Genomic DNA, 10,616 nt, shown 5'->3' on the forward strand with positions numbered 1-10,616 from the left:
ATGAAGATTCCTACCCTGGTGCAGACATTGCTTTAATTTCCCATTCCCCATTCCAATTCCTTTCCTCCTTCCCTCTCCCTACTCCCCTCTCCCCTGTGTATCTTCATGAGCATCTTTTTATGTTGGCAATATTGACTGAAGATAGTAGAGAGCAGTTATGCATTTTGGAAGAATGTTAATGGCTTTGACACCAAAATGCTTTTCCATTAATGTTTCATCTGTTTTCCATTTAACAGAGGAAGGAAGAGTGTTAATATGAAGCCACTTGTCACATGCTACATAATGATTTTATAAAAAAAAAAAAAAAAATAGTATTTGTATAACTATGCAGCTCAAATAGAAAAATATAAACAGTGTATATTAGAGAAGCAACTTCTCTACTTTGTGAGTAGTAAAAGATATCTAATATGGATGCAGACCTGAATTCTTGAAATCACATTTGAAGTCTAAGTCTCCTCCATCTTCTGTCTTAAAGTCAGAAGTTTTGACATTTAGTTATATCATGTGCAATTTTCACTGCTAATGATAGTCAAATTGATCAAACAGTTTATTATAGTGCTGAAGATTTTCTAATACAGACATACTAATGAAATTGGGAGGTTGGTCATTAGAAGTAGAGGAATTTTTAAATCAACTTTGTTATGTTGTCAATTTTTTTTTTTTTTAATTGAAAAGTAACAGGAAATCTCCAGTTTGTTCAGAAAACTATCCCAAATCAAACATTCTTAGTAACTAAGTACTAAGTAACTAAGATGTTAATTTTGATTTGTTTGTAAAAAGAGCATGAGGCCTTTAGAACCTTCAGGGATGCACTGGGATGCTGATATAGCCCATTGCAATCACAGGTGTTTCAGAGGAAAGCAACTGTTCTCTGCTTTCTGATACATTAAGTAAGCTGTTCCAACATCTCTCAGGTGATGCTGTCAAAAACAAACCTGTCAAATAGCACAGGAAGATCAGGAACTCTCTTGAACACCTCTTAAAGAAAAAAAATTAGAAAACCATGCCTGTTCTCACTTTAATGTAGAAACACATATGGTAAGGACCAATATACATATGCCAGAAGGGAGAGAAACAGAGTGAACATGACAGAGAACTAAAAAAAAAAAAAAAAAAAGGCTAGTGAATATAACAATATATGAAGACTTAGAAAAGGGTTTTCTGGGCTGATTTAAAGAGAAGTGTAAGTAGTGTGTTTAAGATACGTAAAAATCTGTGCTGAGACTTTGAAAAACATATCAAAGCCAGACTGTGATCATAACAAAAAAAGATTGAAATGTGTGCAAGGAATTCAAGCAGGACATTTAGTAACTGGGAGCAGAATATCTTAGTGGCCAAGAGTAAAAATTAGTGTCAAGCTCACATTTCAAAGGTAAGTATAGAGGTTGATGGGCTTTCACAGGAGATTTGTCATTATATGGTCAAAGACAATTTTAAGAGCAGAAAGGGAAGAGGAAAGATGTAAAGCTGGGTCCAAGCAATTGATGTTGGAGATGATAGTGCCTGGATCAAGGTTTCAGCACCAGCAAAAAGAAATTTAAACAGCAAGAGAAATTAGAGTTTATCAGTTTCTTCATTTATTATTTATTTTCTGTATTTCTACTTGCCAGGTAAAGGCAAAAGAAACTAAATGGTATTGTTTTAAAGATCAGCTCCTTGAATATCAGTTTTATTGTAAAGATTAACATATAAATAATTGCCTTGTTTTCAAAATTCTGAGGAAAAGCCGGACGATGGAAATGCTTTGCACAGACTGCTGAGAAACAGTTCACTTCATCCCTGATTCTTGGCACTCAGTTCCCCCTTTCTTGCTACAAGATAGAATTAACTTGCAACAAGTTCTGTTTGTAAGGGAAATTTTGTTCACCATGTGTTAAAAGATAAGCTAGAGATAAAAGTTCACAGTGCTTAACTTGCCTCAAAATCATTTTAAACACAAACCATTAGAAAACTGTTAGTTTGAAATTGTTTATGTGATCTTGCAAGGATTTTAAAACATGATAACCATCACACTTTACACCTCTCTGAAAGGTTAGTTTAATCGTATATCACATAAAATTGGTTTCCACAAATGCATAATGGTTCATGTGTCACACTTGAACTAAATGGTTTTTTAAATGGAGCTGAAATTATTTTGATGTGTACACATTCCCAGATTTTTTTTTTCTACAACCTTTCTTAAACCAGCCACCATCAGGAACTATTCCCTTAAAGTCTCATTAATAATTCAGATGTTCTGATGACTTTAAAAGATCTATGGAATTGAGGCTTTTTTTTTTTTTTTTAAACTGCTTGACAAAAAGATAAATGAATGTAGAAAGAAGCGGTAGGAGTCTGGCGAGCTGTAGATCATCTCTGAACAGATTGTAACTTTATCATTCTGTCAGGAAGAATAATTTAAAGCACTTAATCAGTTAGCTTCAGTGTGCAGGATGTAACATTATGAATTCCTATCGTCCAATCTGTTCAAATCAAAGGGAACTTAATTATAATAGGTAAGAGCGAGAGAGATGGGAGATTGAACATGGTTCAGGCTCAGGGAACTTTAAGGGGGCAGGGAACTATTTACCCTGATGAGTAGAATATTTTAAGAATTAATAAAATACATTTTAGAAAATGACAAGAAAAACAATACAGTAGTTCTGGTTACCCTCAGTAATAAGCCATTAATGATTAATATGATTCATTTTTTTTCAAGCCTGAACACAGGTAACATAGCTGAATTAAAAAAAATGAATAAACTCTTATGAGTTCCTTATCAGCTATAAGTGTTGAAATTTCATATTCACAAAAGTGACTGAGAAGTTCAGTCATTCTGGAAATCAAACCACTTCTTTATAGGCCCTTAGTTGCTTATTTTTATGCACTTGTGCCCAGGTATTTCTCCTTTATTCTTCCTAGTCTTCCAGTTTCTATTTGCTCCACCTCCTGAGCTTTTGTGCTCAGTGCTTGGGTTTTGAAGGTGGATTTTGCTTTGCTTATTGTTATTTATTTATTTAAAATGAGCACTCCTTCCACTCCTGCCCTGATACCAGCACAGATACAGCAGCATGTCACTGGTAAGCAAAAGTGGCAGTTTGTATTAAATGAGACACTAAAGCTTCTGAAGCATTTTGAGTTCCCCATTGGAATGAGAAGTAGTTTGTAGATGTAAGAACAGCAGCTCTGCTGTGCCCCAGTTGCAGAATCCCATCCCCAGAACCATTTGTATCCACTACTCTGCACATCCACCTCTGGAATTTGGGGAAGGCAGGTGAGAATGGAGACCCCATTCACAAATGCTTGTCAAAGCACAAGCACCTAATGGCCATAAACCACTCTAAGACTAGGAATTTCTAAGTCTGTGAATAGAGCTATCTTGTAAATTTGCACACCTGTAATTAAGAAATGACAGCAGTGATTGCTCTCTAAAAGGTTTAAGAAAAAATTATTTTGCCTTTTTTTTTTCTTTTGTGAACTCTAAGAAGTTTTTTTGTCTGCATCTGCATATGAACAACTCAATGTAGTGCTTCCAATCATAAGCAGGTAGGGAATGGCTGCAAAGCTGCAGCATCTAAGCATTCTCACATCCTCCCATATTGCTCCCAGCCCAACCTAAATCAGTACCATAAAATTCTTCCTATCTTCATGGAAAGAGACACTACCCAAATACGTTAGAAAGAACATTTTCCCCTCTGATCTTCCTTTAAACCCTTCCTTTGCCTTGCTGTCATGTATCACCACCAAGCCATTCAGGATTAACTTGCTCCCCTACTACAGTCATCTGTAGCATCATGTGTGTTCCATGCCCCTTCACGAAGTGGAGAGCTCAGCAACACCCAAGCAGACAAATTGCTAAGTAGCAATATATTGGCTATCCTGTGCAAGAATGCAGCCACCTGGCAGCATGAATACAAGCCCAATTTATTCTAGCACCAATTATGGAAAATTCTTTACATTCTCCTGCACGATTTCTGAACCATCAGCAGTGACTACCCTGAGGCTGAAATGGTTCAGAAAACCTCAAACTTTTTAGGTGCTCCTCCATATAGGGACTTGACTTGTGTTCTTTTCTGCATTACTCTTACTCCATATGCTCTCCCTGGCTTCTAAGTTTAGCCTTTTATTTGTATCATTTTTTTCCAATAAAGGAATCAGAGAGTGTTCACCTGAGCATGAAGAAAAAGGAGCTATCTTACATTCAACAAGCAAACTAACATATTGACAGTTTTCTTTAGCTTATAGAATCAAATCTGCAAACATGTCATCCTCCTTTCATGAAAAAAGTATTTTGAGAGGTATTAATCTAATGCACTGTGCTTCTAGTAATTAGTCAAAGTCACCTCCTATTGATTGCCTTTTACTATAAACTTTAATGACTGCTCTCCCACCTTTTTTTTTTTTTTTTTGGTGTTTTTTATATGTATGTGCTTCACTAATTAAAACTCTCATTTTTCCTCCTTATTCTGTCTCTACCCATTTTGCTCTTTAGCAGAAAAGAAATGGTTTACAGATGAGCCGGATAATGCCTATCCCAGAAACATTCAAATCAAGCCCATGAGCACTCACATGGCCAATCAGATCAATCAATATAAATCAACAAGCAGCTTGATACCACCAATCAGAGAAGTTGAAGATGAATGTTGACTCCTTTGAGGCCAGAACTATTTTTTTAAAGCCTGACAAACTTCATGAATGGTGATGTGACATTTATTCCTCTTACATGCTGAACCACTGATGGAGAAGTTAAGAAGGGCAAGCTTAATGGGAGAATAAAGTAGACAGATTTCTGTTTGTCTGCCTTTAATATTGCTTCCACGTATTTTGGAAACTATTGTTTAATTTATAAATGAACATAATCAAAACTAGTCATGTATAGCCTCTAATGTTTTAAATTATTTTTGTTTATTAGAAAAAAAAAATTATTTTATTTTTTTTTCCCATTGTCAAGTATTTCCCTTAAAAAAAATCAAAGAAGAAAACTGCATATGTGGCCAGACTCCTAAGAATTTAAAAACCCCCAAACCTCAGTCTTTGGTTTAAAGGAGAATGATGGTCACGGTTATAAAAACATGTAATTAAGGGGGACAAAAGATATATTTGCAAAAAAAAGAAAAAAAGAAAAAAAAAAAACAGAAGAAAAAAGGTCCAACTTGTATTTTAGTAAATCAAAAAAAAAAAAAAAAAAAGAAGGAAAAAAAAAAAGGAACCGTTCACCGAAATGTTTCTTTACTGGCGGATGTGTATTTTGTTCCACATTGACACCAGCTCTTAATAAACTGAACTTATTTATTTTCGATGTTGAAAGTTATATTTTCCTACATGCAACATTCTTCCAAACTATTCTTTGTTTTGTTACCACACACAGATCATCTTAATTGCCAGTGATGTTGAGGTCCAACAACCCCACGCACTCTGTGCCCTCTCCTCTCCACACCACTTGCGCACACACACTCCCCTAGCATCCTTGATCACTTTCTGCCACACTAGCACAGTGACCGCCAGTACCCTAAACCAAAGGCTGCATAGATAAGTTGCTCATAGACAGCACTTGCTATCAATGGTGAATCTGACAATTCCACTCTGCTTCCCAGCAGCAGTTGCTAATTCCAGGAAGGCAAGCTTGGCAATTCCTCTTCTTTTGCCATGTATTTCAGTGCTTTAATCCAGAGTGCTTAAACAGTGTGTGAAATCATAAGTCTTCTCATCAACCATATTTTTTTGGTTCCTTACCTCAGAAGTGCTGATGCCATTGCATCAGTGGTATTTGGTTCAAATTCTTCCTGATATTTGTAGAGGTTTAGCTCCAGATCTTTGCACTTAGGTGATATCTCATACCCTGGTAAAAGGCACTGAATCTCCTTTTGGTGAGCTCAGATCAGGATAAAAACTGGTTTAGTGTCAGCTCCATAACCTTACAACATACTGTTCTCAGTTAATTCCTACACACAGCAACACTTTTTTTTTTGGTTTAATGTAATCTATATTCACTTTGCTAGGACACAACACATAAAAGTACAGAAATAACCAATTAGAAAATAAAAGCAATGAATGTATTTATTATGATAATTTACAAAAGGCCTTTGATGGGTGCCTTTTGTGTTAGTAGTTTCACAAAGTTGCCAACAAGCTTTACAGTCGTCAGAAAAAATGTGATGTTTCATGTCTGTGCTGCAGTATGTATCCACCCAAGCATTTGATGTTCTAAATGACTCAATAACTCTCTCTGTCTCAAATTAGCAACATCTAACACAATTGTCTGAAGGAAAAAAATAAAAGAAAAATAAAATTTTTAAAAAGGCTGAGCTAATAAGGATTAAAACAAAAAAGCATAGGACCCAGTCATCAGGAAAGGCAGGTTTTCATTATGCAGGTTAACTTTAGGCTTTGTAATTTTGCAGAATTGTTGAACAAACACCACAATAAAACATACCGTGGTACTTTTAGAGAAATATCAGTGAATCAAACAAATACAAAGCAGATGAACTTATTGTGAAAACAATGATGTCCAGTATGTAATCCAACATTTAAGGTAAACTATCTCAGCTTTAATGTTTGTCCACTGGCTGCAGTACAAATATAACCATACTAACACCTAATAGGCTTTATTCTGGAGTGACTTCTTGGACTGTGATTACTTTGTTGTTACATTTTGTAGAATAGCTATTTAAAGACAATAACAAGACTTGTTAATACAGTATCTGTAAAATTGGATTGTTTAAAATATTTCACTCTCCTACAAAGCAACAATGTAAGCAGTTTTCTCATTATTAGTTAGGGCATTTTAACTCATTTCACAGGTCCCAAAACAAAAGATGATTCTGATGAGTTCTTCCAATCTATGCTGCTTCAGCTAGTGACACATTATAATCTATATCCAGTTTCTACTTTGGGTCATGTTAAGCCTTTACTTCGAAGTCAGTGCTCCTTTTTCATTTATGAACTGTATTCATATTATAAGCAAAACAAACAACAACAACAACAAAGCTGGTACTGAGTACAGGAGAATTTTTGAAATTTGCATTCAACTTCACCAAGTAGATGTGGGTTTTTTTTCTTTCCTGTAGAAGACTGGTGTTTATTGTAGGGGCATAGAACATTAGATCTTATACTTTTTATCATATACAGTGCAATTTCTGAGTGTTCTTCCTTCAGAAGGGAGCGTTCACTGGATAAAACATACTAATGAATCAAATACAACACTCCTACCTAGCTAAGGTTGGTGTGTCTTTGTCTGGTTTCACTGTTACACCCCAAAAATATCATGCTACCAACTGGTACATAGATAAAGGACAAGATCTAAATACACTTACACTGTCTGTCAGCAAAGATAGTTCCACCCGTAACGATAGATAGAACAACACCTGCAGAGATCGAGAAAAACAAGTATAGTTAGAGTTTTGCATTTCTCATTTATAGAAAAGCTAAGAGCACTCAATAATCTTTTGTTACTCCTCTTTTTGATGATCAAAGACACAGGACCGACTTCTGGCAATTAGATGGCAGAACATGAAGAAAACCTGTTGGACATCTTTGGCATTCAGCTATTAAAGGCTACAATAAGGTCAGCACCAGTATTTGGATGTAGGCAAGCGGCCTAAGTGACAGCTGACAAACCATATGATATCGCATGTAGAAATAAGTTTTTAATCTTTATTAATAATTCTTACTCCTTCCTCAAAAGACAACAACGACAACCACAAAAAACAGGGAAAAAAAAAAAAAGAAGGAATTCCAGTTTTTTTCATTAATTGCCTACACAATTAACACTCACCAAAGAATTTTGGGGTTTTTTTTGGTAACTCAGAGAGTGTGTCTCTGTGTGTGTTTGCATCGATGCATGTTCACACATATGTATGTGTGGACATGCATTCATATATATATATATATATAATATATATATAAAAGGTGGTGTGCACGTGTTTGATACAGTCATCACAAGAAGATGGTCATTTTTTAAGGGGGTAGGGTGGGGTGAAGAAAGACACAAAGAAAAACTGTGACTTACAGACTAGCACATGGAGAAAATGTACCTACTGTTTCTTCTTGGTTTGATCCAAAAAAGCAGCCATTCCTGTTAGTTATGTTAATGGTTCACTGACAGTCCACTGCAGAAAACTCTCTCACTGCTGAAGGAGATGTGTGTTCCTGGCTCCCCCTCAAACCCATGCACAGGCATACTCCCACATTTCCAGAAAGTCTGCTCTGTCCTGGCTATTATTTAAATTTGCCCCTGAAGCCTGTTAAACACTAAAATGAAAGGCTAAAATTGTCTTCTGATGAGGTGTTGTTTGGGTGCCAAGCACAGCAAAAGTTAAGATATAAAGAAAACAAGATATTCAGAGTCTAAATGCAGGTTTTTTTAAGGCCTTCATGTAAGATGATAACTATACAAAATATTTATTACTGGGGAAAAAAAAAATGCAAACATTTCCTTGCGTTTTTCAAAAACTTTCTAAAACTGTCACCTGCATTTTAACATCTTTTCTTCTTTCAAATCAGCATTAATGGCCAGACAGTAGAAGGTACATGTGGCAGAACATACAAACCACTTGAAGGGGGGCATGATTAGTTATAAGTGCTACAGGTTAATGAACAACCTTCTTACTCCACCTGTAACACAATGGGACCCTGCAGCTGTAAGCATGTGGCTATTTACAGTTCATCTTTGATGGGAAAGCAGGTGCTGCTTGTACACAGTGAAGGCCAGGAGCTTCAGGATAATGTGACCTTATTAAGCCACACAGATGTACTTGAAGAGTCATCAGCAGCTTACATGCTGTTGTACCAGGCAGGTAGGTTTAGTCCCACTAAAGATATTTTTTTCCCTATTTTTGAATTTTAAAGAAGGCAAACACCACCCAATGACTCAGGCAGCATAGATTTGAAAAGACTTAATTGGCCACAGCCAAATGTGGAAAAGGGGAAAAGTAGTTTGTGTGTGATGTACAGTAGACACTACAAAAGCATTGTCTGTAGCCTTTTATTATAGGATGTTGGGTGGTAGTCAGGAAGCTGGTGGTTGTTCTTCATGTTTTTTTGGCCAGTGTAAGAAAGATCTGCATTTCTTGAACTCTTCACAGAGTAGGAGAAGAGAAAAATTATAATAGCATGTTCTCATTCTGAAAAGACTGTATTTGTTGGGGTTTGTGTGTGTGTAAACGACATCTAACAACTACTGCAATAATTGGATGCATAACTAATGTATAGTAAAAAAGCAATAATTTATAAATGGGTAATTATGCATGTTTTCACTGCTTGGTCACTCACTGGCAAATCCATAAACATGTAGCAACTTCCCTGTTCTAGCTGACTCACATGGGCTCAAAGTTAAAAACAGAGCAGGTGCGTAAATGGTTTTATCAAGAAGTATGTTCCTAAGGGCTTCTGGATCCCACATTGAGTTCAGAGTGTGTGGAGGGGTATTTTGTTTTTAAAGCTGTTATCATTGTGCGTTTTCTTAGCACCAAAAGGAGTGTGCATCTGACTTCTAATCTCTAGTCTCAAATGTGCTTAAACAAAACAACCAAGTATGTGAAAGGCAGTGTTATTCAACGTGAAAACAGAAATCCTTTCCTGTATTACATTGGGTCGGCCTGGGAATATCTGTCAAAGTCAATGGCCAATGCATAGAAAAATTCAGGGGAAAGAATAGTTCTTTATTTTCCCTGTTTTGTTTTCCTTTCCCTGCCACCTCAACCACCAATATCCCCAACATTTGAATAAGGACTTTTTTTTTTTTAGTTCATTCTAGGGGTGTTAGAACAATCCCAGGTTTAGGGAATATAGTGCTTTTAAATTCATTATATATGCATACCAGGTCTCCTAATATTCTGTTAGCAGGCATAATATTTGTAGTACTTTTGTACTGAGCAATACTTGTATGTGTGGGTACAGTCCCCATCTGAAATAATGGAAGGAATGGAGTAGCTGTTCAGCTGTTGCTGCCGCCTAGGATGGTACGTAGGCCTATAGCATTGACAACTCTGCCCCGGTATTTATCAAAGTTGTATTATACAAGTAAAGTAGCTATTCTGCACAGATATTCTCTCCTATAGAACATGCACCCACATTGAAACGATATAGTTTATAATGTGCAGTAGTCTATATAGTGAAGTTAATAGAACAGGACTGCTGGACTAAAGTATCTATTTTATATAATGGTCAAAATCAGAAGGGGAAGGAAGAAAAAAAACCCAAAATATAAAATACTTTTTTTTAATCACTTTGGGTCTAATTAAGAAGAATATCTAACTTAAGAAGCTAAACACAGTAATGCTGCATCTAATTAGAACCCTAGTGAGGTTGAGAGAAAACTTCTTACTGCTTCAGCCAATGCATTTTGGAGGAGGTTTTTATAACGTTAAAAAAAAAAATTAACAAACCACCACCAACACAACATATATGCAGCTAAATATATGTAATAGAAAAGATTTTTTCAGAAATGAAAAATTTGTCATATGAGCACTTTGGTGGCTGGACAATAACTAACAGGAACTACACGAAAAGATCATCAGATGTTATCTCAAGTTTTCCTTAAGTAGGAGTTAAAAAGTACTGCTTCTGCCATGGTATAGCTTGGGACACATACACTTATCAAAAAAAAAAAAGAAAAGTTGAGGTAACTTTAACTGCTG

The 10,616-nt window shown here is 35.9% G+C and overlaps 1 protein-coding gene across 6 annotated transcripts in view; it reads left to right on the forward strand.

Annotated features, from left to right (window-relative positions):
- Window positions 1-4,626, forward strand: part of KCNMA1 (potassium calcium-activated channel subfamily M alpha 1) — a gene marked incomplete at its 3' end in the record, with an annotated part of 468,462 nt that extends 463,836 nt beyond the window's left edge. For 4 of the 6 annotated variants that reach the window (XM_080347453.1, XM_080347455.1, XM_080347456.1 and 1 more), the window contains one exon: window positions 4,472-4,496. In XM_080347453.1, the coding sequence (XP_080203579.1) occupies window positions 4,472-4,496 (25 nt within the window). Of the gene's footprint in view, window positions 1-4,471 lie in introns of all 6 variants that reach the window. The other 2 variants (XM_080347450.1, XM_080347452.1) reach the window with 2 other exon arrangements.
- Between the last annotated feature and the right edge of the window lie 5,990 nt (window positions 4,627-10,616).

The sequence above is a fragment of the Nesoenas mayeri genome, assembly GCF_963082525.1.
Source record: "Nesoenas mayeri genome assembly, chromosome: 7".
Taxonomy (NCBI): Eukaryota; Metazoa; Chordata; class Aves; order Columbiformes; family Columbidae; genus Nesoenas; species Nesoenas mayeri.